Source organism: Eubalaena glacialis, chromosome X, assembly GCF_028564815.1.
Source record: "Eubalaena glacialis isolate mEubGla1 chromosome X, mEubGla1.1.hap2.+ XY, whole genome shotgun sequence".
NCBI classification, from domain to species: domain Eukaryota; kingdom Metazoa; phylum Chordata; class Mammalia; order Artiodactyla; family Balaenidae; genus Eubalaena; species Eubalaena glacialis.
The window spans coordinates 43,550,929-43,578,847 of record NC_083736.1 but is presented as its reverse complement, the minus strand read 5'-3'; the positions used below and the strand labels follow the sequence as shown (position 1 = coordinate 43,578,847).

General features: G+C 52.2%; 3 protein-coding genes across 10 annotated transcripts in view; 1 reads left to right on the top strand and 2 right to left on the bottom strand.

Annotated features, from left to right (window-relative positions):
• SYN1 (synapsin I) overlaps positions 1–14,397 on the top strand; it is a 45,193-nt gene extending 30,796 nt beyond the window's left edge. Inside the window, exons 6-13 of one of the 2 annotated variants that reach the window (XM_061179237.1) lie at positions 8,151–8,213; positions 9,293–9,435; positions 9,533–9,607; positions 9,696–9,798; positions 11,110–11,256; positions 11,611–11,698; positions 11,797–12,388; positions 13,345–14,397. In XM_061179237.1, coding sequence (XP_061035220.1) covers positions 8,151–8,213; positions 9,293–9,435; positions 9,533–9,607; positions 9,696–9,798; positions 11,110–11,256; positions 11,611–11,698; positions 11,797–12,388; positions 13,345–13,480 — 1,347 coding nt within the window. In that variant the 3' untranslated portion in view covers positions 13,481–14,397. The remainder of the gene's footprint in view (positions 1–8,150; positions 8,214–9,292; positions 9,436–9,532; positions 9,608–9,695; positions 9,799–11,109; positions 11,257–11,610; positions 11,699–11,796; positions 12,389–13,344) is intronic. The other variant, XM_061179238.1, reaches the window with a different exon arrangement.
• Positions 162–3,734, bottom strand: TIMP1 (TIMP metallopeptidase inhibitor 1). The gene is made up of 6 exons (XM_061178506.1): positions 3,626–3,734; positions 2,635–2,763; positions 1,796–1,875; positions 1,486–1,612; positions 1,110–1,234; positions 162–434 (listed from the first exon to the last, which is right to left on the bottom strand). Exons 2-6 carry the CDS (start codon positions 2,753–2,755, stop codon positions 264–266), a joined length of 624 nt encoding a protein of 207 aa, XP_061034489.1. The 5' UTR covers positions 2,756–2,763; positions 3,626–3,734; the 3' UTR covers positions 162–263.
• Positions 14,398–14,403: 6 nt separating the features above from the next.
• Positions 14,404–24,856, bottom strand: ARAF (A-Raf proto-oncogene, serine/threonine kinase). Of its 7 annotated transcripts, none has more exons than XM_061179239.1 (16): positions 24,695–24,856; positions 23,201–23,355; positions 22,958–23,061; positions 22,093–22,195; positions 21,848–22,005; positions 21,637–21,735; positions 20,053–20,209; positions 19,921–19,948; positions 19,696–19,841; positions 19,399–19,601; positions 17,492–17,668; positions 17,344–17,390; positions 16,687–16,805; positions 16,317–16,448; positions 15,189–15,323; positions 14,404–14,983 (listed from the first exon to the last, which is right to left on the bottom strand). In XM_061179239.1, the coding sequence occupies exons 2-16, from the start codon at positions 23,294–23,296 to the stop codon at positions 14,849–14,851; spliced, it is 1,839 nt and encodes a 612-aa protein (XP_061035222.1). In that variant the 5' UTR covers positions 23,297–23,355; positions 24,695–24,856; the 3' UTR covers positions 14,404–14,848. The 7 variants fall into 7 exon arrangements, with proteins under 7 accessions (XP_061035222.1, XP_061035224.1, XP_061035225.1 ...); XM_061179241.1 differs by having other exon boundaries at positions 20,053–20,194; XM_061179242.1 differs by having other exon boundaries at positions 20,053–20,194; positions 21,848–22,002; positions 24,695–24,853.
• Positions 24,857–27,919: the final 3,063 nt, after the last annotated feature.

Genomic DNA, 27,919 nt, shown 5'->3' with positions numbered 1-27,919 from the left:
ACTAATGCCAATGTAGAGAATTATTACCAATACCTCAAATTTTATGTAAAATATAAAAAGCATTTGACACCCCTCACCCCCTCAGCATTGGTCCCAGGGTGCTCGCACCAGGTCGTCTGACATAGGTTTGTTCCCAGACACTACACAGGGACACTGCCTGCTGAGTGGTAGTTCTTTATTTCATTGTCTTGGAGAAAGAAAGGCGGGAGTGGAAATGGGGGTGAACTCTGTGCAGGCTTCAGCTTCCGCTGAAGGGGCAGGATTCAGGCCATCCGGGGCCGCAAGGACTGCCAGGTGCACATCCCTGGCTCCCGGGGCAGGCAGGCAAGGTGGCGGCTCTGGAAGCCCTTGTCAGAGCCCGTGAGGAGCTGGTCCGTCCACAAGCAATGAGTGTCACTCTGCAGTTTGCAGGGGATGGATGAACAGGGAAACACCTGGAGGAGGGGAGGGAGACACATCTCTGAGGGCTTCTCCTCCTGCCCCTACCTCCCCTCCGGAGGAGAACTTTCTGCTCCTCAGCTTTTAATTTGGAGCTGCTGGGGAGACCTGTTGTCACCCCACCTGGGTACAGACTCAAGAACACTCCCTCCCATCGTGGGGAACAGTCATTGGGCTTGAGGAGGTGACAGCAGTCCAGGGAAAGGATCAGCTTCCCAGAATGGTGGTGGGGGAACAGTCAGGCAGGCCTCCTGGGGACCTGTCCCATTGGATAGGGAACAGCTGGCAGTAGCAGGGAACAACCGGTGGGCACGAAACTTAAGCATAAGGAGATGTGGGGCTCAGAGATAGTCACTGGGGTCAGAGGACATTCAGGGCCATCAGGGAGCAGTCTTGGAACAGTCAGAGTGGCCGAGCAGTCACAAGGGGGAGTCAGAGGGACAGGAAGCAGCCAGAAAGTCCAGGAAACAGTGAATTCCCAGGAACAAGCAGAATGTCCAGGGGAACAGTCTCAGATTTGAGGGAACAGCAGGAGAGATCAGGGACATCCCTAGGGTTTGGGAAGCAGCCATAGGGACAAGGAATAGTCAGAGGGAACGAAAAACAAGCCATGGTTTGGGGACGAGCCCAAGGACTGCTCTCCAGGTGGCGGGCAAGTTCCAGGCACTCACTGTGCATTCCTCACAGCCAGCAGCATAGGTCTTGGTGAAGCCCCGGCGCTGAGCGGAGCTCAGACTGTTCCAAGGAGCCACGAAACTGCAGGTGGTGATGTACAGGTTCCCGTTCGACAGTTGTCCTGCGGGGCGGGGGGGGGGGGGGGTCAACAGGCAGATTCTGATTGGCTGGGCCAGGGACAGAGTGGTGCCAGATTGGTTTCCCAGGACCACAGACCCCGCTGGGCAAAGCCCCAGCCTTCTGATAGGCTGAAATTGGGGCGGTCCCCATTTCAACTGGGACCATTCCCACAGAGCCTCTCCTCCCTCCCTTGCAGTTGCCAGGCAGCAGCGGAGGGGTGTCGTGGCACAGGGCGATGGGGCGGGGCCTCACCAGCTATGAGAAACTCCTCACTGCGGTTCTGGGACCTGTGGAAGTATCCGCAGACGCTCTCCATGGCGGCGGTGTAGATGAACCGGATGTCAGAGGCATCCCCCAAGGCATTGAACCCTTTGAACATCTGTCAATGGATGAGGGGAAGAATCTTTTACTGACATAATCCTCCCACTCCACGTTCTTCCCTGAAGTCGTATAGCACTCTGATATCACAGCTAATTTCCCCGCCAAACCGGTGGCCAAAGGCTTTTATTTTGACAGGGAGGAAGATTTTAGGAACTGCCGGGGGAAGGGGCAGGAGGGATACCTTGGTCATCTTGATCTCGTAACGCTGGTATAAGGAGGTCCGGTTGACTTCTGCAGTCCCCACAAATTTGGCCCTGATGACTGCAGGAGAAGAGGGGGAAAAAACGAGTCAAAGGGACTGCAGGAGCCAATAAAAATAATCACAATAGTAATACTAGCAAAGCACATACTTAAATAGGGATTGCTGGATGCCAGACAGCACCCTAGCGATTTATACATTGGTTAATTGCTTCACCTGTATGTTGGTGCCTACTCTTAGCCAAGCACTGCTTCAAGCCTCTTTCACATATTCATCATGTGTTCGTTCACTCAACAAATATTTTGCAGCGCCTGCTCTGTGCCAGGCACTGTTCTTGGTGTCAGGGACATAACAGTGAACAAAACACAGAAATCCGTTCCTTGTGGAGCTCACATTCTAGCCAGGAGAAGAGAGACTAAACACAAGCAAAATAATTAAGTATATAGGAAGTTAGACGGTATTAAGTGTGATGGGGAACTTCAGAGCTGGGTGAGGGGGATCAGGAGTAGTAGGGGACAGGGGTTCAAGTTTTGAACAGGGTGGTCAGGGAAGGCCACCCTGAGAAGGTGACATTTAAGGCAGCCACCCATGTGGATACCTGGGGGGATGGGTATACCAGGCAGAGGAAGTAGACAGTACAAAGGCCCTGAGGTGGGATTGGGCCTTGAGTAATCACGGAAGTGTGAGGATGGCAGAGCGGCTAAAGCAGAGTCAGTGTGGGGCTGAGTGGAATTGTTCTAGAGGTAGGCACCATCGTGAACCCCACTGGACTGAGAGGGAAACCGAAGCCCAGAGTGTGTGGGCAGGGTGGATACACTCACCGAGGTCGGAGCTGCAGAAGGCCGTCTGTGGGTGGGGTGGGACGCAGGTACAGGCTCGGCTGGGGGCTGTCAGCCACAGCAGCAACAGGATGCCAGAGGCCAGGGGTGCAAAGGGGGCCATGGTGCGTTCTGTGGGGGTGGGGAGGAGGGTTCAGAGGGCCCCCAGCTCAGCCAATCCATGTACCTGGGCAGGCCTCCCACCCCATTCTACCCCACACACACACCGGGTTGGGGAGTTTGGGGATTTTAAGGGGCTTGGGGATTTGAGAGCCCAAGGGAGTTTAGCGGGGTAGGGAGTCAGGAGAGTTTAGGAGTTGTGGAGTTTGAGGGATTTAGGGGACTAGGTGAGTGGGGGAGTTATGGGGCTGTAGCGTTTGGGGAATAAGGGGGCTGGGGCTGAGAATTTAAGTGTTGAAGAAGTCGGAAGGTTGAGGAGTTGGGGCTGAGGAATTTGGGCTTTGGGGAGCTGGAGGAGTTTTCGGGGAGGTTGGGAGTTTGGGGGTTGTGCATATTGAGAGGTGGAGGAGGTGGGGGAGTTGAGGGAAGTTGAGGAATTTGGAGGAGGTTGGGGATTTAGGGAGTTGAGGGAGTTTGGGGGCTTAAGGGGGTGGGAGTGCCTGAGGGATTTGGGTTCAGAGGAAGCTTTGAGTTTAGGGATTTGGGAGGCTGGGGATTGGGAGGCTGGGGGAGTTTAGGGAGCATCAGGGGTTTGGGTTGCTGGGGGACAGGGAGGGAATTTAGAGGAGTTGGCAGCTTGGGAGGCATCTGACATTAAGGGCTCATGGCTTTCGGGGAGCTGAGGATGGATGCCAGGGGTTCAAAGGAATTTGGAGTGTCGGGATTGGGAGAGCAGTTCCAGCCCCCCACCCTCTTCCCCTGGACCAGCCTAGGCTCCCGGTACCCGCTGGCCAGGCTGAGCAGCCGAGTATCATCAGGCAGGAAAGCTCCAGCCCAGTTCCAGGCCCTGCGGGCCGCCCAAGCCCCTACCTACCTCTGGTGTAGCCTCTCTGGGCGCTGGGTCTTCGGCGATGGCGGCAGGGCTGGAGCAGCGGAGGATAAATATCCAAGCGAGGGGCGGGGTGGCAGCTGGTAGGAAACCACAGGCCTCCAGGCTTCCTGGATGCATTACTCATCCGCCCACCATCCGCGGAGGCCAAGGGGCGGGCCCTGGGCTGCCGAAAAGGAGATGCACCCTCCTCCTCTCCCTCCCCCTGAGCCTCGCCCTGACCACCCCCCTCCCCCATCTCCACGTCAGGCACCAGTCCCTCCAGGCGGTCTCATGGAGGGCTTACAGGCAGGATTCCACCCAGTGCAATTCCCTAAAGTCTCCAAAATCTATCCGATCACCCACATCCCCGAAAATCCCCATGGCTAAAGCCCAAATTAGTTCATTCCTTCAATAAGCATTTCTTGTGCACCTACTGTTTTGGGGGGGGCGGTGAGCGGCAGAGAGCAAACAAGTAGAAGCAGTGGAGGGAGATAGGGCAGGTGAATGGAGGAAGGATACAAGGTGGGGAAACTGAGGCACGGAGAGGTTAAGTGATTTATCCAAGGTCACAGTTAATAAGTGGCAGAACTGGGATTGGAACTCAGGTGACCTGGATGGAGCCAGAGCCTGGGTCTTAACCCTTCTCAAAAAAAAAAACCACAGGCAAATAGCATTTATATAGCACCAACTGTGTACCGGGCGGCACTCGGCATAATTTATTTCATTTAAAGCTTACGATAAGCCTCTGAGATGGTTATCGGTATTATTCCCATTTCCCAGACGAGGCATAGAGGAATTGAAGAACTTTCCCAGGACCACAGGGCATGGCTGGGATTTGAACCTAGGCTAACTGGCACCAGGATGTTAACCCACGCTGGGCACAGTCCTGGCAAGAGGGGAGGTCGCTGGTGAATGAATGAGCATTGGGGTGGGGGGAGTTGAATGGTGGTGAAAGAGGCCAGTGACTCAGTAGAAAACTGATCCCCTCCCATCCTGCCCTGCCCCTTCCCCACCAACCTTCCCACGCCCCTGGTGGGGATCAGCGTGAGGCAATCTCTGTCCACCAGCTTCCAGATGCTGCTTGAATCTTCCCTGGCGTCCTGGGAAAGGGCTCTGAGGGCCGATTAACATCCTTGGTTAGGTCAGGGAGGACAGGCCAATAATAATAATGATGATGGTAGTGATGATAGGAGCCACTTATGGAGCGCTTACTGTGTACTGTGCCCTGAAGCCTTTGTGTAGTTCTCTCATCCAATCCCCATCACCCCCTTGCTAATTACGCTTGATTAACTCAGAGTGGCTAGCACAACCATCGCCACCAACACTACCACCAAAACAGAAACTACCACCAGCACTACGAAGTGCTTACTATTACTATGTATCAAACACGGCTCTAAAATCTTTGGAAGTACTTTATCTGTCAGTCAATCCCGATAACCTCCTTGTTAATTAATATTGGCTAACCTAGGGATATTAAACCAATAATAATAATAGTGCCCAACACCTTTTGAGGATGGAGGCTTCCTGTGTGCCAGATACTGTTCTAAGCATTTTGCCCGAAATAACTAATGTGTTCCTCACAACATCTGTGAGTTAGAGACTGTTCATGTTCTCATTATACCAATGAGGAAAATGAGATACACAAAGGGGTCAAGTGGTCTGCCCAGGAAGGAGAGTGAAGAAATGACTCTGTTGGGGGGGCGGGCAGGACCACATAAGAGGGAAGAGAAGTAAACCAGGAATTTGGAGGAGCTGATTGTGAAAGTGGGGAATGAGAGTGAATGAGACGGGGGGGGGGGCTAAGTCAGTGGTGGAGGTGAAGGGAGAAGTGAGGGCAGGGGAAGTCCTGCTGCAGCATCATGACTTTGAAACCTGAGTCAGCACAGAGTTTTGCCCACTGTCTACATGTGAGGGGTTGTGTGGACCCAGGTTATTGTGCAGGTTTTGAAACTGGTGGGGTTTCATGGACGGGTGTCCGGCTGTATGGCCACCTGGCGAGCTGGATGGGTGTGGGGGGCGTGGGGTCCAGCTGGGTGTGCACAGCAGACACCTGACAGTCCCCACACACACCGAGTGCTTGGGCCTGATTGTACCCTTTATACAGATCAGGAAACTGAGGCCCAGAGAGGGTTAAGTGACCTGCCTGGGGTTGAACATGGCCTTAGGAAGAGGAGAGGCCAAGATTCAAACCTAGGGTTGGCCAGGGGATCCCAGTGTTCAGAGCTCCCTGCATGCACACATGTGTGGGCACACGCATACACATATACACAGTGTTGTGTTCAGGCTCAGGTCCAGAGAAAACAAGGAAGGTTTATGAAAAGACCCTAAAAACCTCGGGGCGGGGGGCGGTGTGCGTGTGTGCTTGCACACAGTTTCCTGCTGTGTCTCTGCCTCTGAGAGTTGCCTGTGTGCCTTTAGGTGGTGTGTGCCCCTCTGTGGTGTGTGTGTGTACTTGAGTGTACCTGAGCCCAGTATGGTTTTTTTGTTGGTGGTTTTTTTTTATTGTATTATTTATTTATTATTTTTGGCTGCATTGGATCTTCGCTGCTGCGCACGGACTTTCTCTAGTTGCGGCGAGCGGCGGCTACTCTTCGTTGTGGTGCGTGGGGCTTCTCATTGCAGTAGCTTCTCTTGTTGCAGAGCACGGGCTCTAGGCGCACGGGCTTCAGTTGTGGCACGCAGGCTCAGTAGTTGTGGCACGCAGGCTCAGTAGTTGTGGCACGTGGGCTCAGTAGTTGTGGCTCGCGGGCTCTAGAGCGCAGGCTCAGTAGTTGTGGCGCACGGGGCTTAGCTGCTCCGCGGCATGTGGGATCTTCCCGGAACAGGGCTCAAACCCGTGTCCCCTGCATCGGCAGGCGGATGACTAACCACTGTGGCACCAGGGAAGTCCTGAGCCCATTATGTTTTCTGCTGCTTCTGGAGTTGTGCCTGCCCCTGTAAAGCAGGTCTGGGTTGCAAATGGAATTGTGGATGTGCTATCACCTCTGTGAGCTGCGTGTGTGCCTGTGTTACGTCACCTGCCATTTCAGCCTGGTTTCCCTGGAATGCTAATCAGAGCATCCTGGTAACAACTCAGTGCCTCTCAGCGCCCCATCATGACGCCAGTCATTTGGGAAATGAGGAAATTGGGGGGGCGTGCAGAGGGAGGGTGAGGCCTGAAGGTCAATCGGTCACCCTGACCCTGCGGACTTCCTGTGCCTGTCGGGAACTGGGAACCGCCACCGCCCCAGCAGCCCCTCCGGGAATGCCATCCTCTACCCTGTCACCCCTGTCGGCACAGAGGAGGGAGGGCAAAGCCCTGCATGTGCATCCGTGTATGGTGGCGCTGGGGTCGGCCAACTAGGTCCCCTCTACTCCACCCAGGGTTGGGGGAAACTTGAGGTATCCCCACGCCTGAATGTGAGTGTGTGTGCATGTACACACCCCGGGGTGTTGTCCATGTACTTATGTGGTTCTGGGTGTCTCTGGTTGTGTGCATGCCTCTCCATCTGTATATATGGCAAGGCACGTTTTTTGTGTGTGCGTCCCTGCATACACTTTGCGTGTGCCCAGGAGTATGAGTCTCTGTGTTGTGGGTCTCGGTGCTTCTGTGAATACCTGGAAGTGTGAATACCTAGAAGTGTGTATACCTGTCCATGTGGTGTGGGTCCTTCTGTTTGTTGTGCGTATGCCTAGGAGCATTGCATGTGTATCTGTCAGTGTTGAATACGTGCCCAGTTCTGTTGTGTGTGCCTGTCAGAGTTGCGTGTGCCTCTGCATTCTGTGGCTGTGCCTCTGAGGGTTGTTCGTCTCTGTGTTGCATGGATAACCTTCGTGTTGCGTGTCCCTCTGTTATGTGGATTTGGGTGAGAGGAGGAGGGCTGTGTGTATGTCTCTGCCCAAAAGTGTTGATTGCGTGTCTACGAGTGTTGAGTGTGTGCTGCTGGGCTGGCTGGCTGGCTGGCTGTGAGGGTCTCCGTGCAGCCACACAGCAAGGCATGCTCCGGAACCCGTGATGGTGGTGGATCTTTCCATCGCGTGGGTCTCAGCATGTGTGGGAAGCTCTGGGTTTGGCTGTGTAGATCTGAGTTCTGAGGGTTTGTGTGTCTCTGGGTTGTATATGTGTGTGGAGGAGACACACACAAGGCCTGGCTGAGGGGTCCAGTTGCTACATGCTCGCCACTACACCCCCACGCACGCCCATGCACACAATCACTTCTCTATCATCCATTCACTGTAAAAACAAACTTTCCCTTTTCCGGAAAAGTCCCCCACCCCTATCCCATGCCTCTGCCCAGGAAAGCAGAGGCGGGAAGTCTGGGACTTGGGGGTGGTGGAGGGAGGGACAGGCAGGCAGGGCTCTGGGTTCAATTCTGGGCGCCGAGGTACTGTGTGACCCCCAGCTGCTGGCTGGCTGTCTCTGACCCACCTCTTCTGGGAAAATCGCTCTCAGTGTGGCTCCCGCTGGATGGGCTCCCCTCAGCACCACCCCCAGCCATGGCTGTCAGCCCTTTTTCCCTGACCATGCTCTCCCTTTCCACCCTACCAGCTCAGCAGCACAACGTACCCTGTGGTTGTGAAGATGGGGCACGCACACTCTGGGATGGGTAAGGTAAGTCCCCGGGTGGGCTTTGTATGTGCGTGCTTGTAAATGATGCATGTTCCTGGCATCGTGCGGATATAAGTACAGGCATACCTCGTTTTATTGCACTTCGCTTTATTGCGCTTCACAGATACTACATTTTTTTTTTACAAATTGAAGGTTCGTGACAACCCTGGGTTGTCAGATGATGGTTAGCATCTTTTAGCAATAAAGTATTTTTTAATTAAGGTATGTACATTTTTTTTAGACACTTAGATGTATTGCACACTTAACAGATTACAGTATAAGCGTAACTTTTATATGCACTGGGAAACCAAAAAATTTGTGTGACTTGCTTTATTGTGACCTTCGCTTTATTGCGGTGGTCCAGAACTGAACCCACAGTATCTCCGAGAAGGTACGCCTGTTAGAAGTATATTGTGTATTCAGTGCACACAATAATTCTGTGTAATTGTGTCGTTTATCTATTTGTATTTTTCCTCATATTCTTACATTTTGGTGGCCCAATTTTCTATCATGCGTTCAGCCAGTTTTGTGTGTCCTGTTAATTTTGTTAGTGTATCCAGCACTGTGTCTGTATATAGGCAGGCCTCTGTGTTGAACACACACTACATCATCTTTTACATTCAAGGGTCTTGGGGTCCTGTATGCTGTCTACCCATCTGATTTTGTCTGTGTGTCCGTAGAAAGCAGACTTGTAATTTGTATGTTTGAGTGCATCCATGCTTCTGTATGTTTATATATTGTGTGTACAATTGATTTTGTCTGGGTGCCCACATGCATATACTGTATATACACACAATTTTCCCACAGCTTTATTGAGATATAATTCACATACCATACAACTTAACCATTTAAAGTAAACAAGTCTAAAAATCGGGTTTTGTGTGTTCACAGAGTTGTAGACACCCAATTTGGTGTCTGTGTGTACATGTAAAAACCAGGAGACCCAGAATTAATGCATGCTTGAGTGCCTTGGGGTGTCCACCGAATTTCTGTGCACTCACCGCACCTGTGTCATTTGCCCTAAGGCACCCCGACTGCCACCCCCTCCTGACCGGGCCCTGCTCCCCACCCCACTCCCACAGGTCAAGGTGGACAACCAGCACGACTTCCAGGACATCGCGAGTGTCGTGGCACTGACCAAGACATATGCCACTGCCGAGCCCTTCATTGATGCCAAATACGATGTGCGCGTCCAGAAGATTGGGCAGAACTACAAGGCCTACATGTGAGTAAGGAGACCAAGGCCTGGGTAGGGGTCCCCTGCCCTGCCTTGTGCAGCCCAGGCCCCCCAAGCCTCTCTCCTGTCTCCTCTTACTCTCCAGGAGGACGTCAGTGTCAGGAAACTGGAAGACCAACACCGGCTCTGCGATGCTCGAGCAGATTGCCATGTCTGACAGGTGGGCGGCCTGAACTCGGGCGTGGGGGGTAGAAGTGTGGCCGCCCAGACCAGGCACTGACGGGCTTCCTTGCCTTGTGTCCTGGCAGGTACAAGCTGTGGGTGGACACGTGCTCAGAGATCTTTGGGGGACTGGACATCTGCGCAGTGGAAGCGCTGCATGGCAAGGACGGAAGGGACCACATCATTGAGGTAGGAGCACCCCAGAATTTGGTGGGGGCACAGAGCGGGGAGCAGGTGCAGGGCAGCAACACTGTGAAGCACGCCAGGGCCTAGAAAGCCCTCAGCGAATGGCAAAATGTAAAACTGTAAAGTGCCTTGTGAACCGGGACATCCCTGGCAAATGGCAAAATACTTACTAAATTCTAAACTGCTCTGTGGACTTGGACATCTTTAGTGAAGCGCAAAACACTTGTTAAGCTGTAACGTCCTCTGTGAACTGAGACATTCTGGTGAATGACCAAGCACTTAGTAATCTTTAAAGTGTTCTGTGAATTTGTACTTGGCCAACAGCAAAGTACTTTGTAAGCTACAAAGAACTTTATAGAGAGTGGTGGTTGATACTAAAGCATTCTGTAAACTGTAAAGTACCTTAGGAAGGTACTGCTTGGTGAACAGCAAAGTGCTTCATAAAATTATTTTAAAGAGGAGCTCTGTAAACTGGGAAATCCTCGTTATTGAAGCAAAGCGCTTTCAAAATTCTAAAGCTCTTTATAAGCAGCAGTGTCCCCGGTAAACAGTAAAGCAATCTGCCAACTGTAAAATACCTTGAAAATTCAGAGTGCATGGTAAACGGTAGCGCTTTATACGTGGTAAAGCATCTTGTAAACAGTGGTGCCCTTTGCAAAGCACTTTCCAAAGTCTAAACACGCCATATATGTAACAGTCCTTTGTAAAGGGCAAGGAGCTTTGTAAACTGTAAAGTACCATGTAAACCACAAAATTCTTTGTAAAACACAGAGCACCGAGCAAACTATAAAGCAGGGATTGGCAAACGTTTTCTGTCGAGGCCAGACGGTGCGTATTTTAGGCTTTGTGGGCCATACGGTCGCTACTGCAGCTCCTCAGTTCTGCAAGAGCAGCCACAGATGATACGGCAAGAAAGTAAGGGTGGCTGTGTTCCCACGAAACTTGGTTTATGGACAATGAAATTTAAATTTCATATAATTTTCACGTCATGAAATCTTTTGATTTTTTTTCAATCATTAAAAAATGTAAAACCCATCCTTAGCTCCGGGGCCTGGGGCTGCACAGAAACAGGTGCTGGGCCGGATTTGGCCGGTAGGCCCTCATTAGCTCACCCCTGCTAGTCTGTCCTAAGCTGTAAGGTATCTTGTAAAAGGTAAGCCTTCCCCACACTGCATAATCGGTGCTTCTCATACTGAAGTTGGTTTCCTGGGCAGCCGCCAGTCATGCCTTTTCCCAACTTAAAGCACTTCGTCATCGTCACCCTCCCATGCACTTCCTGCTTCTCTCCTCACTGGATCCCTTCTCCTCCCCCAGGTGGTGGGCTCCTCCATGCCGCTCATCGGTGACCACCAGGATGAAGACAAGCAACTCATCGTAGAGCTTGTGGTCAACAAGATGGCCCAGGCCCTGCCCCGGCAGCGGCAGCGGGATGCCTCTCCCGGCAGGGGCTCCCACAGCCAGGTCAGGCCCCTGGCTCTGGCCCTTGGAGGCTAGTGGCGGGCAGGCCAGCCCTTGGTCATACTGTGTCACAGAGCTGATAATCAGCAGACTAGGGGCATCGCCATGATGCACATGTGTCGCAGCAGTTACCAACTATTTTAAAAAATGATAAATAGCTGCTACCCTGACTTCCCTGAGTGCCTCCTGACCCCTCCCCTGGAAGTGAGTCCCGCACCCCACAACCTGCCATCCCCTCAGCTCAGCCACAAATGCGGCAACACCCAGCACACAGGGAACCCATGTCATTCTGATTGGCTGATGCTCCACCGGCTGGTAACTATTTTTAACCTCTCCTGCTCCACTCCTCTGCCGCAGACTCCGTCCCCAGGGGCCCTGCCCTTGGGCCGCCAGACCTCCCAGCAGCCCGCGGGGCCCCCAGCTCAGCAACGACCCCCGCCACAGGGTAAGTGAGGGGCCAGCTTCCTGGGCCCCGACCCCGCCGGCAGCCCCCCACCTCTCACTTGCTCGCTCTCACGTGTGCACTTTCTCTCTGTCCCTCAGGCGGCCCTCCACAGCCGGGCCCAGGCCCCCAACGCCAGGGACCCCCGTTGCAGCAGCGCCCGACCCCGCAGGGTCAGCAGCACCTTTCGGGCCTTGGACCCCCAGCTGGCAGCCCCCTGCCCCAGCGCCTACCGAGTCCCACATCAGCGCCCCAGCAGCCTGCGTCCCAGGCCACACCGCTGCCCCAGGGTCAAGGCCGCCAATCCCGGCCAGTGGCGGGAGGCCCCGGGGCACCTCCAGCAGCCCGCCCGCCGGCCTCCCCCTCTCCCCAGCGCCAGGCAGGCCCCCCACAGGCTACTCGTCAGACATCGGCCTCTGGTCAGGCTCCGCCAAAGGCCTCAGGGGCTCCACCGGGTGGTCAGCAGCGCCAGGGCCCACCCCAGAAACCCCCAGGCCCTGCCGGCCCCACACGCCAGGCCAGCCAGGTGGGTCCCATGCCCCGCACTGGGCCACCCACCACGCAGCAGCCTCGACCCAGTGGCTCGGGCCCCGCTGGACGTCCCACCAAGCCACAGCTGGCCCAGAAACCCAGCCAGGACGTGCCACCACCTGCCACCGCCGCTGCCGGGGGACCCCCACACCCCCAGCTCAAGTAAGGGGACCCCACAGCAGCCCTCGCCTTGCTGCTCACAGAATGCGCTCCTGCACCTGGAGGGCAGCCCCAGCTCCCAGGCTCCTCAGACCCAGGTCCTATACAGGGGTCCTGAGAGCTCTCTCTCCAGTTCCAGTCTGGGCCAGACCCCTCCCAGTTCACAGAGGCTCCTGCCCTCCATCCCAGAGAAACCCCCTTTGAAGTGCAGAATCCTCCCAGTAGGTCCTGGGAAAGCCCCCCAGCCCAGCTCCTCTCGGCCCACCCCAGGCGGCTTGCTGACCCTCCTTCAGTACTTCCCTGCCAAACTCATCCTCCTCCTGCCCAACCTGACTCCCCCTCAGCCGAACCCGCAAACTCCTCCTGGCCCCATCCACAGTCCTCCTATGTCACTTCACTCTTCCCAGTCGTCCTCATGCTTTTCCTAAAGTCTAGGCTCCCTTCTGCTCCATCTCAGTCTCCTCCCAAATCACACCATCCTCTCTGCCTCTTCTGGTCCATTCCAGACCTCCTCTCTTAGCTCAGAAGTCCTCCCTGCCCCACCCAACTGCTCCCCCTTAGATTTGCCCCTTCCAGCCTGTCCTTGGTCCAAGCACCGCCCCCCCCTTTTCTGGACTCCTCACCCTTAGACTGGAAACCTCCCTGCCCATCGTCACCTATATATCAAACTCCTCCCAATCTAGCCTAGAATTATAAGATTCAGCCCAGAACTCTTCCCATCAATCCCAGGCTTCTTCACCTTGGATCGAAGTCCTCCCAGCCTGGCCCAGGGCTCCTCCATTCGTCCTGAGACTCCCTCAGGGTCCAGGCCCGTGCTGGGGGGTGGGAGGGTCACAGGCACAGCCCCAGGACCAGAGGGGCAGGGCTGGGGCCGGGCCTGGGGTAACATTGTGTTTCTCTCCCCCTCCTCCCTTCCTCTCCCCCCCTTCCTCCCACGCCTCCACCTTGTTTCTCTCTAGCAAATCCCAGTCTCTGACCAATGCCTTCAACCTTCCAGAGCCAGCCCCGCCCAGGCCCAGCCTTAGCCAGGACGAGGTGAAAGCTGAGACCATCCGCAGCCTGAGGAAGTCTTTCGCCAGCCTCTTCTCCGACTGACACCCCACCCTGAGAGCCCCCAAATCCCTGGGCAACCCCTGTCTGGGCCCTGAATCTATCTCTCACTTTTGGAAGCTCATCCCTTGAGAAGCCCTCTCCTGGATCTCCAAGATCCCTCTTCTCACTCCTCAGAATGCCCAAGTCCCTGGGGAAACCTCACTCCTGGTCCTAAATCCAGTTCTCATGTTTAGAATTCCCAAGTCCTTTCAAAAACTGAGACCTACTTCTCAGTCTTAGAACCTCCAAATCCCTGAAGACCTCCACTCCTGGTGCCCTCAGAATGCATTTTCCTTTCTGGAAGCTCCCAAACACCAGGCAACCCCTCCCGGAGCCCTGAAATTCCTGGAAAACCCCACTCCTGGTACCAGATCTCTCAAGCACACCTTGTTCCCTATCAAAATTTCCCAAATCCTTAAGAAACCCCTACCTTTGAGACCCTTTCTACGGATCTCACATCTCTGGAGATCCACCTCTTCAACTGCCCCCACCCAGCTCCCCAAGGATTTCCCTTCACCCCCCACCCCAACCAACCCCACTCAACACACTGGGAGCTCCTCCCACTGCTAGGACCCCGCAGTTCCCCAGGGACCCCTGCCCCACTTTCCTGCCTCTGACAGCTGTCTTTAAATATGCAAACTCCACCCATCCTCCCAGAATCCTTTGCACACAGAAGGCCAGTGGTCCCCCACTTCTCCACCTTTGCAGTGATGTCTGTGTCTGTGACTGACGTGGCCTCCTCTCGTGCCGTGCTTGGCATATGTGGTCCTCGTTCATCGTGCCGCCTGTGGTGATGCGTGCAGTGGCGCTGTTTGTGTGGTCCGCACCTCCCCTCAACCTCCAACCCTTGCCTGGACTCACCCTCACCCCTCAGCGGCTCTGAACCCCATGAGAAGAGTCGGGAAGAAAAATAAACAAGCAAAGGCCCAGCAGAATTCTGTGCTTCTTGGTGAAGAAAGAGGGGAGTCCTTGAATGGTGGGAGAGAGACAGAGGGGACCCCCCAAATCCACATGGGGTGCTGGGGACCCCAAAATCCAGTGGAAGGCACATCAGGCACAAATTCCAGAGAGGTTCTGAGTGGAATCCCTGCCACAAATCCCAGCCGTTGGAGATGGAGGAGCTCCCGAATTTAAAAGTATCGCCAAAGCCAAGAGGAAACCGAATTATGGAGGAGGCAGGGGTCTCGGTCTTCGAGGGTCCCCCAATTCCAGAGGAACTTGAAAAGTACATGGGCACCCCCTCATCTCCCAGGGCAGGGATGGGGGATCCTGAGGCAGTAACGGGGCAGAGACAGAACATTGATTGGTTGGTGGGCAGGGCTCCTTGGCGTGGCAGGTTGAGATTGGCTCCCTGGTGGCTGGGGGTGGGGCCTAAGGCACAAGGCGGGCTGCGCTGAGTAGGCAGGCAGGCAACTCATCAGCCTGGGTACGGTGCAAGGAGGGTTCGGAGGCACTCCGCTCAATCTTGGGGAGTGACCGCTGCAGCAGCTCAATCGTGGCCAGGATCTGGGGGCAGGGGCGGGTGAGGAGGGGTGTCCAGAGCCGCGTGGGCACCCCGACACCCCCAGACCCCAGCCTAATGGGGAAGCACACACTCACACACATTGTACACCTCGGAGCCTTGAACACAACACAGTTCACATTCACACCTCAGAGTCCTTCTCCTCAGAGGCTCCCTCCCCAGGGTGTCCAGCCCTCCTCCTCGGCCCACCTGTGGGAAGAGGGGCCGCTCCTCCCGCTGGAACTTGAGGCAGTCAGACAGCAGGCGCCTCATGGCCTTGGGGCAGTTGCTGGAGATTTTGCTGAGGTCCGGGGACAGATAGCCACGGCCCACCATAAAGATAATCTGGGAGGGAGGACAGGAATGGGGTGATCTGGGGGTCTGGGCTGGGAAGCCCAGGGAATTCTGGGTCTTGAGGGACCTGGAGGGCTCCTTTTAGGAGAACTGGGGCATTCTGGGTATTGGGGCCCAGAGGACTGTGGTTATCTTGTGGATCTAGAGATTCTGGGTCTCTGAGGACTTAAAAGGATTCTCTGCTTACAGAACAGAAGGATTTAAGCTTGGGGGAGTCAAGGACTGTAGGTGTCCGGGGCCCAGATGATTAAGGGTCCACAGGTTTCTAGGGGGCTTAGGGGCCTAGAAAGTACTGAGTCTGGGGGAAACATGAAGTTCTGGGTCTGGAGGAAGCTAAAGGATTCCAGCCCTCAGTAGCTTGTATTTCTGTAGAGGTCTGGGGCCTACAGGACTATGGGTCCACGTGGTCTGTAGGATTGTGAGTGCTCAAGACCCAAAGACTACTGGTACCTGAAGCCTAGAGGATCCTGGGTTTCTGAGGGTCTGGGAGATTCCAGGCCTTGAACCTGGAGAAATGTCTGGGGCCTAGAATATTATGGATTCAAGGGCCCTGAAGTCTGACAGATACCTAAGGCCTGAATGGTTGTAGGTATCTGTGAGGATTCCAGAAGTACAAAGGGATTGTTTCTGGGAGAAATGGGACTCTGGTCTTTGGGGACTTTGGAGAGTTTGAGTACCTAGGCCAGAGGACTGTATGTGTCTAGGGGTCCAGAGGGCTTCTGGGCTTTTGGGGGCCTAGGGGGATTCTGGGTATAGGGGATTCAGGAGATTCTGGACTTTGAGGACCCAGAGGAGTAGATGTGGGTGAAGGAGGGAATTCTGGGTACGGAAGACCCAGAGGAATCTGGGAATCCTCAGCTCAGAAAACTTGGGGTTTCTGGGGGAAGTGTGGTGTTCTTGGTCTGTGCAAAGGTGGAGATCTGAGGTTTGGAGGCTGAGGGGATCCCTTGGCCTGGGAGATGGCAGGTAAGGCACGGGGCTCACCTGGTCACGGCTGCCAATGTGGCTGTAAGGCAGCGAGCCGGTCATGAGCTCGTAGAGCACAACCCCATAGGCGTAGACATCCGACTGGAAGCTGTAGGGGTTCGGGTCCTGCATACGGATCACCTCAGCTGCCTTCAATAGGCCGGACCAGGCAGGAGGAATGTGGAGGTCAGCAAATGACTGGCCAATAGGCCCAGAGCCCACCAGCCACACTGGGTGTAATTCAGAGCCACCCACACGGGGTGAAGCATGAGCAGTCCAGACACCCACACCTCGGGGTGCAGGCACCCCCGGCCCCACTCGGCCTCCCACATCCTAGCCCAGCAGCCCATGTCCCTATATGCCCCCAGTCCAGCCTGGCCCAACTCACCATCCAGAGCACAGAGCCCGAGGGCTGCTCCAAAGGCTGGGCCCCACTCCACCGCGTCTTCACTGTGGCCAGGCCGAAGTCCCCGATCTTCACCGTGAGCCCCTCATGTAGGAAGATGTCCGCCAGGGTCAAGGGCCACTACAGGGACTCCCAATAGCCGGGCTTCTCGCCCTGACTGGGAGGCTCTCGTTGACACCTCCACACCAGTCATGCCTCTAACCCCAACCAGAAGCCCCGCAATGTCACACAAACTAGCCACAACCTTGACTTGGGTGGGGAGCTCCAATTAATGCCCCCTACACTTGGCCCTCCTGTGCCTCCTGACTAGGAAGCTCCTCTAATGGCACCCACACTCACCATGCCTGTGACACTGGTCAGGAGCTCCCCTGACACCCTCCACAGCTGCCGCTCCTCAGACCCTGACCAGAGTCCCGAAGAACAGCACCTGCACCAGCCAAAACCCTGACTCCTGACCAAGAGACTCCCATTAAAGGCCCCTCCCCAGCCACAGCTCTGGCACCTGGCAAAGGGAAATGCCACATGTGCCCCTCCCTGTTTGCCCCCAGAAAGCCTCCCACAAGAGCCATCCCTCTAAGCCCTCATCCTGTTTGATGCCCCCCACCCCAGCCCAGCCCTTAGAGAGGAACATGTAGATACTGTTCGACTTGAGATCTCGGTGGATGATGTTCTTGGCATGGAGGTAGCTGTTGGGGTACAAGCAGGTGTCAGATGGTCTGAGGGCTACCTCATCTCCCCACCCCCAGATCCCCCAGCCCCTCCCTAGTCCCCGGGCCAGGACGCTCACTCCATGCCCTGGGCAGTCTGCCGGGCCACGTCAATGAGCTGGACCATGTCGAAGCGTGTGTCGGCCACGTGCAGGTGGTGGTAGAGACTGGAGCCCTCGCACCACTGTGTGATGATGGCAAATCCCGGCCGGGTCATGAAGCCCATGAACAGCAAGATGTTGACGTGACGTGTCTTCCTGCAGGCAGGGCGGGAGGTATCAGGGCAGGGAGGGTAAACAGCAACTTTCTGAGCACTGGGAATGGCGCTGTTCACTGCTGCCTTCTGCCATCATTCCCACCCTGGCTTTCAGGAGGCTCAGGGCCAGACTATGGCCAGATTCAATGAATTTGTGAGATGTGTTTGCTGGGCTATGATTCCACGCTGGGCGCTTATGTCCTGGGCTTCCTCATCCAAGTCTCCCAACAAAAGCAGGAGGGAGGGATTACCCCTCACCCCCTACTGACCAGGAGTGTCTTAATCATCAATACCTGCCATACCTCTGACCCTGACCATGACCTGAGCCTGTGACCATTTGAGATGAGATGAGAAAGTGGAATGCCAACCTTCATCAGTGATATATCAACAGAATATTGATAAATGCCGGGTAAAAATATCAGTGATGTGTGACTATGTCCTGTTAACCATGAGAGGCTTAGAGGTAAAGAGCTTGGGATTTGGACTCAAATTAGATCCTAAGTTCCAATCCAGGCTTCCCTGGGTACTCACTGTACAATCTCAGGGAAGACACTTAACTTCTCTGTGCCTCATTTTCCTCAACTGCAAAACTGTGATAATTCTGTGAGCTACCTGACAGGGGTGTTGGGAAGACTATGTGAGTAAATAACCTGTAAGGTGCTTATTAGAACAGCTGAACACAAGCAACCACCCTGAAAATATCACTGTCCTTGCTGTTATCGCCACTGGGTACCTAGGTTACCTGACAGAAACTCTGTTCTGTATGAATGGAGCCACCCTCATTTAGAAGAAAACTTTCACTCCTTATAGAAGTATTAACTGCAGTTACAATGGTAACTTACACGCAAAGAACATCAACAACGCTCCGCAATTTTGCTCACAGCACGTTAGTATTCTTCACAGCAGTTAGGTTATAGTTTCAATACGAACACAACGCAAATTCACAGCCTGCTCAAATCACTGTCATTTCATAGAGACGAGCAGAGACTGAAAATTTCCTTACTGTGGCATCCATTATGAGGATGAGTATTAAAACAGCACAAGGAATTATGATAACGTCAACTCTGCAACATAATTGTGCCCACTTGTCAGAGGGGAAAGCCCACCCTGGCAACCCCAGGAGTGGTAGGAACTAGGGTGGCAAAAAGGGAGCATCAGGGTTTCTTAGCACAAATGAGTTAATATAGTATGAATGATATATTAGGCAGAGCAACCACAATCATTAATCAAACAATGATTAAATTCTGGTTCTGATTATAGTTCTAATACTGTTCTTTAAAGTATGGTATTGTTATAATTAATAACAAGAAGGCAACACAATAAACATATACTAATGATGCAGAACAAGCAGAGGAGAGGGAAGGACGCCAGGCTGCCTGGCGATGCAGTTAACTCACATTATGCCATTGATGTAAGTACCACAGTAACATTAGTGATACCCATTTCACAGCAGGCAAATGAAAAGACCCACATTTTGGAGGCAGAGCCATTAATTAATATCAGTATTTACACAAACACAAACACCAATGTGACCAGAGGTCCTCTAAACGTACCCCTTTCCCAGAGGGGAAAGGGGCTTCTCTGATAGAGAAGAAACTTACCATTATGGTTATAACACCACACATACACAGGGGACGTGCAGGAAGTGCCTTCAGTATGGCCTTTCCCCAGAGAGGCACCAAGGCGGTGCCCACCGCCCCTGCCCCCATCCCTGCGCGCGAGCAATCTCACCTGAGCACCTGCATCTCGTTCTTGAAGGCCTGGGCCTGCTCAGCTGTGGGTTGGGCCACCTTGAGCACCTTCACGGCCACATCGCCGTGCCACCGCCCACGAAACACGGTCCCAAACGAGCCCGTCCCGATCCTCTTCAGCAGCTGCACCTCACTGGGTGGCACCTCCCAGTAATAGCCCGAGTCCCGGTACCCCAGATTCTTCTGCGGGCCACAAGGGCGGCATCTCAGGGGCCTGCCCACACCCCTCCTCGCTCGGCCTGCGGTGCCCCCACCAAAGGTGCCCCCTGGAGCTCACCACTTTCTTCTTGTCATCAGCCAAGGACTTCCGCTCCCGCTGCTCTGACGGGGACTTGGAATGTGGGGACTTCCTCCCCGAGGACACGCTGGCCGGGCTGGGGCTCCCCCGGGGGGTTCCATCGCCACCACCTCTATTCCCGGCAGCTGCAGTTGCGGAGAGGATGTGAGTGGAGCCGGGTGGGGTGGGGTGGGGGACTCAGGGTGCAGGTAGCGGGGGGCTCACCGTCAGTGTTGAAACTCTGGGCAGGGAGCTGGAAGCAGAGGGCTGGGCGTCAGAGAGAGGACATGGAAGACAACAGGAATGGCCCTCCCCTCTGCCCGGTGCTCCCCCGTGACCTCCCGCCTCGACACCAACCTGGATGAGGCCGGAGTCCATGGGGGCTGTGGTGCTGACCATGTGGACGTTGGGGGTGGATGTGGAGCGGATGCGCTGGAGGGGGGCGTTGGCCGGGGCAGGGAAGGGGAAGTGCTTGGGGTCGCGGTGCTGGGTGCAGGAGCTGGCAGGGGAAAGGCTGTGAAATCACTGTCGAGTGAATGAGAGAACCAGAAGAGCTGCCACCACCGCCCACGCCCCGCCCCGCCCCATCCTAAGTGTGTGTTTAGCTCACACAGAGTAAACGTCCACTGTCATTACTATTATGCATTTGTTCAAGAAGCGCTGACTGAGTGCCTGCCATGTGCCAGATACCATTCTAGGTAGTGGAAATAAAACTGTGGACGAAACAAATAAAGGTTCTACACGCATGCTGATTTGAACTGTACTAAAAATTTAAAATTAAAAAAAAAACAAACAAAAAACAAATAAAGGTTCTTGCCCTCATGCGGCTGACTGCAGCAGGAAAAAAGAGAAATAAAAAACAAAGAATATTTAATATGTCCAATGGTGATAGGTGCAATAAAGCAAAAAATAAAGCAACATAAGGAGACAGGAAGTGTGTCCCTGGTGATGTCAGGAAAGGCTTCTCTGAGCAAGTGACATTTGAGCGAAGACTTAAAGGAAGGACAGCAAGCCATGCAGATAGTGGGGGAAGAGCAATATATAATATTGTATAACTATATGTACTATTCAAATATATTATGTGTTATATAACATACAGTATGTTACCTATATTAAAATTACAATGGTTTACACATATTATAATAATGTTATATGTTACACATACACATCTGTTATACATGATATATACTAAATATAATGTTACAAAAATATTTCTTAATGGTCCCTTCACTATCCTGAAATGCAATTCATAGATAATTTATTCACATATACCCATAATTAAAAATAACATAATGCTCTAACTTTACTATTTCATATATTACATAAAAATGTTTGATGTTCTACATTATATGAAAATATTATCAACATAACACATAATACAATAGCATAAATATATCATATAAATATTGACATTATAAAATATATAGATATATAAAATGCATATCATATGAACATGATATATTAGAGCAATAATATATTTCAACATTGAAATACTATAGTATTATAATACTTAACATAAAGGAGAAGTGAAAGGGAATTTACGATAAAATAGTATGTATTTCAAAGTGGAAAGGCTTGAGCATGGTTATACTGGAAGAATTAACTAAGTAGTTAGATGCATATATATAGATATATATTATAATTAATAAGAACTTATCCTATACCAGATCTTGTTCTAAGCATTGGACATGTCTTAACTCATTTAATCCTCACCAGAACCCTCTGTGGTCATTATCCGCTCTTTACAGAAAGAGAAAACTAAGGCCCAGAGAGATCAGGGGACTCACCCAAGGCCCCAGAGCTCCATGCCCTTACTCACACTTGTAGGTGCTAAATAAATGTTCATGGAGTAAACAAATGAATTCAGTATGGCTTGTACTCTACGGAGGCCTCCAGATCTTTTTCTTCTGACAGCAGCCCTTCAGCTAAGGCATTCCCTACCTGGGACCCTGAGGGGTGAGTGGCTCATTCAGGGGGCGGTTCGAGGGAGCCTCATGCTGTCTGGAGCCTCCGGACAAATCCTGGACACTGTGGTAGAACCTTGAGGGCATTCAGGGTGTAAAGCAAGGGAACATGGGTCAGCTGTCTGTAAGAGCCTTGTGGCTGGGCCTCTGTCCTCCCCATCCCCCTGCCCACCCCAGGCCAGGCTCACTGTCGGCGGTTGGTACTCATGTCGACACAGACTGTGGGGACCTTGGAGGAACAATGCTGGTGGAACTTGTATCCACAGGTTTGGCAGCGGAAGCCATGGAACAGAAACTTAAGGCAGAAGTCACAAAAGGCCAGGCTGAAGAACGTTTTCCGTACCTGCTGTCACAGAGTAGAGAAGATTGAGGCCTGGTCAGGGACCCTCCCGCCACACCCATGGTCTGCCCCCACTTTCTACCCTGCACTCACAAAATTGTGCATGGTCAGGGGGACGTCTTCGAGGACCTCCACAATGAGCTCCTCGCCATCCAGGGGGGCAATGGCTGTGTCCCAGGCGGTGACTGTCTTTCGCCTGCAGAAGGCATGGAAGGGAGTGAGTGGGAGGGTGGACAGGGGCCATGAGGAAGAAGGGAACCCCCCAAAAGTCCCTCCAAGCCTGCCATCCATGCAATAATAGATGACATGTTTCATTCTTAGTACAGCAACTCTAGGAACTAGTACTATCCTTGCCCCCATTTTACATATGGGGAAACTGAGGCTCAGGGGGATGAAATGACTTGTCCAGAGCCACAAGGGATTGTGAGTGGCAGGACAGTGCGAAGAGTCCATGCTCTTAGCCACAAGACGAGCAGCAAATGAGACTGAAGAAACAACTAAATCTTAGAAGTCCTGAGCAAGCCCCCGACAAAGCAGCTGGTGAGGCACTGAGATAACAAATAAAAAGCAATGCGTGAATTGAATACAAAAAAGTTAAGGAACTCTAAAACGGAGGAATAAAGGGAAGGTCAGCGAGGCCCACACAGCAGACAGAGAACAAGGAAATGGGGGAAGGAGAGAGCTGACAAATTGATAAAACAGTGAAAGATGAAACAGATGAATTTTGGGAGGACATGACGGAGCACGGTGAGGATCTGGGGTCCAAGAAGAAAATGAGTTGCTGACCTTACAGGCCAATAAACTAATGAAGTAATGAGACAAAAGCTGGATGCACTCACGGATTCACTGAATGAAGGGAAGACTAACAGAGACTGCACAGCAGAGTGGAGAGTCGCATGACTCTGAGGAGGGGCTGGAAGGCTGTGCGCCCAGTTGGAGGTGGCGGTGCCACACTTACCCCTTGATGAGCCGGTAGACTACACAGCAATCCTGATTGAGACCCCGCACCTTGAGGGCCTTGTCTAGAGAGTCGTAGACACTCATGCCATCCCGGACAGTCACCTGTGTGTGTGTAGGTGTGAGGAGTCAGCAGTCAGTGGGGTCCCCAGCTGACTCTCCCAGCCCTTGTCACCTTTCTGATCCAAGATTTACAACTGGGTCCACGCCCACCCCTTGCCAGTTTTGCTCCCGTCAGACTCACCACCGTGCGTTGCTTGTTGGGCAGGTACACTTTGACGGTGCCCACTGCCCGGGACGGCTCAGCCCCGTTGGCAGGGGGGCCCCGTGGTGGCTCCATGGAGCCTAGGACTTTGTCAAGACGGGCTAAGGTGGGGCTGGGCAGGTGCCATGGGGCTCCTAGAAGACAGAGGGAAAATTCAGAGGTCCCATAATGATGGTCTGGAAGCAAAGTGGCAGGGGACAAAAATTCAATCTCCCAGCTCCACGTCACCCCTTGTAGCCTAATTTCCACACAGCCCAAGGGATCCAGTTCCTCCTCTGCTCAGCCGCTCCTGTTGTTTGTCTCACACTTAAGTGCCAAGGTCTCGGATTCACTGCATAGGGCAGGGTGGGGTGGGGGGTAGGACATAGTGAGAGGTACCTCACACTGTCCCGGAGGGCACAGGAGCACGTAAGTCTCCGTGCTAGGGACTAACGGGGAAGTCAGCACGCACTGCACTGGGGCCTGTCAGGTACGTAATGGACATGAACAGCCTGCCCTGGCTTTCTAATGGCGAAGGGGGTTACCAGATACTGTGCTGCGGGGGGAGTCACAGACAGGGTGATGGGGAACTAACAGAGGATCATCAGATACTGCCCTTAGTTTGAGGGAAATGGGAATTGCACCAAACAGTGTTCGTAAGGGCACTGTGGGCATCCCAAAGCCCTGAACTCTAATGATGGTAGGTTCACGGATACTGTGTTAGGTGGCTAATGGGAGTCACCAGACTGTGATGGGGAGTTCATAGAGGCTCAGTAGACACTACGCTGAGGGGAGATGTAATAGGGGTCACTAGGGACTGTAATGGGAAGAAGAGTGGATAACGGGTGTCACCAGACACTGTCATGGGGGAAAGGAGGGTAATGGAGCATCACCAGACGTGGCTGAGGTGAGATAAATGGGGGTAAAGCGCGGGTGGGGCGGAGGGCGCTCCAAAATTCTCCCTGACAACTAATGAAAGGGTCGCAGGCATATTACTGGTGATAATGGAAGGAGGCTGGGGAGGGTTAAAGAGGAGGAATGGGGGAATCCTCAAACATTCTCCTAGTGGGCTAGACATTGATCCAGAATAAGGAAAGCGAGAAGTGAGCTACGTCTTCACGCATTCCCCGTTGTCGGTAAGCAAGGGTCATCAGATACCTTAAGGAGGTTAAGAGGCACTGCACATGACAAGGCACCACAACCCAAGCCCCATTCGGCCCGGCCCCGCCCACCGAGGGCCTTCCAGCTCTGCGCAGGCGCGCTGCCACACGCGACGGGCGAAACCATCCCCCGCAGCCTTGCACCCCTATTCCAGTCTACCCCCCCCCGCGTTGTCGACGATGGTCTCACCCCAGGTCAAACCACTCCTCCGGTTCCGGGCGGGGGGCGTCGGGGCCCAGGCGCAGCCATCCTGGAGCTGAGCTTTCGGTCCCGGCTCCCTACCCGAGCCCAGCGGTCGCTCCAGAAACCTAACCCTGCTGGGCCCGCCCTCACCTGTCACGCCGCTACAGCCGCCGCCGCCTCCATCTTGGGCCTGTCTTCTTGTTTCCTTACAGAGTCCGCCTCCACCGCCCCTTGGACTTTGGCTATTGGCTCCGGAGGACTCAGCCCTCCATTCTTATTGGATTAGGGTCACGCCTGTCAAGGCAGGACCGGCGGAATGTGGGTCGTGTTCCGCATTAGGAGGGGCTGCCTGAAACGTCAGGGTCTAGGGCAAATTCGCACGTCCTGACTCGCGCAGGCGCAGTCGGGAGGAGACCTGCGTTCCGTGGGCTTTAACCCCAATCGTGCCATAGTGGAATCAAGCAGGGGTTTTTTTGTTTGTTTGTTTTTTTGGTCACCTGGGGCTGACTTTAGGGATCCCCGAATTTGGGCGGGGGATCCTTAAGCGTCCTTTTTGCTCCAGTGACCCGGCGCCTTAAGTACCCATTTGGGATTTTCCTGTCTCAGTTTTACCGTCTTTGAAATGGGTTAGAATCAGACCAAATATCTGCAAAGTTTTCCAATTCTAAGAGACTGTAGTCATAGCCTTTGATAACAGCGAGTCTCTAGTGTGGCCGTGGCTGTGGCTCTAGGAGTGGCGGCCTGCTGTTTGGGGAGGCTTCCTTTAGGAATGGAGTTGATAAGGATTTTGAAAGACTAATAGTAGAAGGTCAGGGGAAATTGTGGACCTGGAGTAGGGCATAACGCAGGGAAGCGTGTGGAAATATTGTAGGGTAAACACAAAGTTTTTAAAAGTTGAATTTTTCCTGGTGTCACCAGTGAAAGAGACTTTCCATCCTCCCTTTTCTTGGAGTATTTCCTTCAGAAAACTTGTAAATTTTTTCTCCGTACCTTCAAGATATATGTAACTCTTTAAAAAAAAAGCTAAATAGGCCTCCTGCCAGTTTTACAACTCAGGAATGACGTCAGCGGAGATAGCGCCCTATCTCCACGACCCTAGGAATTTGACCTAGGCGGCTGGCTCCAAGTTGTCACCTGCTTGTCAAAGAGATATGTGTTTTATTCTTCCTTTGCCTAAAGGCAGATGGCTACACCGATTACCAGGGAATTTGAGATGACCTGTGTGTAGTAAATGGTGCTCACAAGTTCTCTTGAGGGCAAGTTATCATCTGTCTTAACATGTATGCAATGGGTTGTATCTGCCTGGCTATATAAAAGGATGAGGTTTCTTTCCTTCTCTGAAATCTCTTCAGTGAATTGCTTGTGATGCACATCACGAGCTGGTTTAATGCTTATTCGACAATAAAACTATTTCATTCTTTTCTACCTTTGTGGAGCGAATTCACTGGGCTGGCACAAGATTTTATTTTTAATTATTCCCCAACAGTATGAACGCGGCCTGTTGTGTTTGAAGTGATTACCTTCTCCCATTAGGAGCCTCAGCATTCCTCTGAGATGAAATGGGAAAGATCAGGGAAAGGGCATTATGTGAGGGGATCTCAACATGCTTCAACTTGTATTTACTGAGGACTTTCTCTGTCTATAAGGAGAGAGACAAATGTACAGCTTACTTGGCTGCCATAAAACCTCCATTTCCCATCACCCCTCTTCTATTCAGATCTTCATTCAATGGCTAAAATTAAAAAGACTGGCAATACCACGTATTCATGAGAATGTGGAGCAACTGGAACATTCATATGTTGCTATTGGGAGTGTAAAATGTTACACCACTTTGAAAACAGTTCGGCAGCTTCATATAAAGTAAAACAGACATACCATGCAATCCAGCAATCTCACTCCTAGGTATTCACTCCAAAAAAAAAGAAAACGTATGTCCAATGGTGTACTGGTAAATGTTTACCAACCAGCTCTCCGGGGAAAGAAAGCTCTAATTTGTAGCGATTGCCAACTATGATGTAAATACTCCCATCATGGCTTATTTCAAACTGTGTACTAATATGACGTCACAAAACCAGAGTTGAGAAGAGATTTGCAAAATTGGCTCTGGTGAGCCAGCCACAGCATGCTACCGCAATATGTCCACACAAAAAACTTATGCTCAAATGTTCACATTAGCTTTCTTCACGATAGCAAAAAAACTGGAAACATCCCAGGAGTCCAGCAACATAAGAATTGACAAAGAAACACAACAATGGGATCATGGAATACTACTTAGCAAATGAAAGGGACAAACTACTTCATATGTCTGTGAAGTTCATAAACACAAGGTTGAGTGAAAGAAGCCAGACACAAAATAGAAATACTGTAATTATTCCATTTGTATGAAATTCTAAACCAGGAAAAATAATCTGTAGTGAAGGAAATCAAACTAGTTGTTGTCTTGGGGGAGAATGATTGGGATGAGCATGAAGGAATTTTGGAGGTTGATTGGGACGTTCTCTATGCATTTGTCAAGATTCATTGAACTCTATACTGAAAATGGGCATATTTTATTGTATGTAAAATATACCTTGATTTTTAAAATGCATGGCAAAAAATGGCTTCAAACGTAATTCTAAACATTTGATTTCTTATGAATTCTTATTGATTAGAGGATTTAAAAAACAAATTCTCTGTTCTGAAATTGGATCCCTGGACCAGGCATGCCTGTCTCCCAGTGCAGGAGCCCTGGCGGCCACCTTAGCGCCACGTGGGGTAAGGAACAACTCCAGCTGGAGCTCAGTGAGGGGCTCCGAAATGCTCACCAGGAGAAACAATAATTTCATGGATGGGGAGAGTGTATTTTAAATTTCAATTCATTTAAATATTATTTAATTTGATTAAAAACTTTAATTTCTAGACAGTATTTGAAGACAGATTTCTGACTCCTTTGCACAACGTTTATAAAAAGATGAGCAAAATCCCAGGGTAAGCTCACTGCACAGTGCTGTGTGGGGAAGAGGAAGGATGGGGCGGGGGCGGATTGGGGGGGGCAAGGCTCACTCAAAGGCGATCCGTTCTCTCCAAAGACTCATAGACTCACTCAAAACCCATCCCAACTAACACGACTTCAGCCATATATCTCACAGGTACCTGACAAGCCATGAAGGCCATTAAAGGGATTTGGGTTTTTAATCATCATCATCACATTAAAATCATCAGAAGCACCATGTATTAAAACAAAAATTAAAACCCAAACTAGCTGATTATGGTTTTCTGACATCACCCTCGAAATTATCCACTTAAAACTTTTAAAAGATTTTAAACTCATTGTTGGTTTTTGTTAGTGTTGATTTTAAATTCTGAGAAACATTCAAAACCTGAAGTGTTCACCGA

Bases quoted from the DNA above. Each gene is read 5' to 3' on its own strand.
- TIMP1 (XM_061178506.1), bottom strand. From the start codon at position 2,755: ATGGCCCCCTTTGCACCCCTGGCCTCTGGCATCCTGTTGCTGCTGTGG. The intron at 1,876-2,634 runs GTGAGTGTATCC...CTTCTCCTGCAG, and splicing joins CTTCTGCAGCTCCGACCTCG to TCATCAGGGCCAAATTTGTG. The intron at 435-1,109 runs GTGAGTGCCTGG...CCCCTCCTCCAG, and splicing joins CTGGCTGTGAGGAATGCACA to GTGTTTCCCTGTTCATCCAT.
- ARAF (XM_061179239.1), bottom strand. From the start codon at position 23,296: ATGGAGCCACCACGGGGCCCCCCTGCCAACGGGGCTGAGCCGTCCCGG. The intron at 19,602-19,695 runs GTGAGCTCCAGG...TGTGGCCCGCAG, and splicing joins CTGATGACAAGAAGAAAGTG to AAGAATCTGGGGTACCGGGA. The intron at 14,984-15,188 runs GTGGGCCGAGGA...CCCTGCCCCCAG, and splicing joins AGCGGCCCCTCTTCCCACAG to ATCCTGGCCACGATTGAGCT.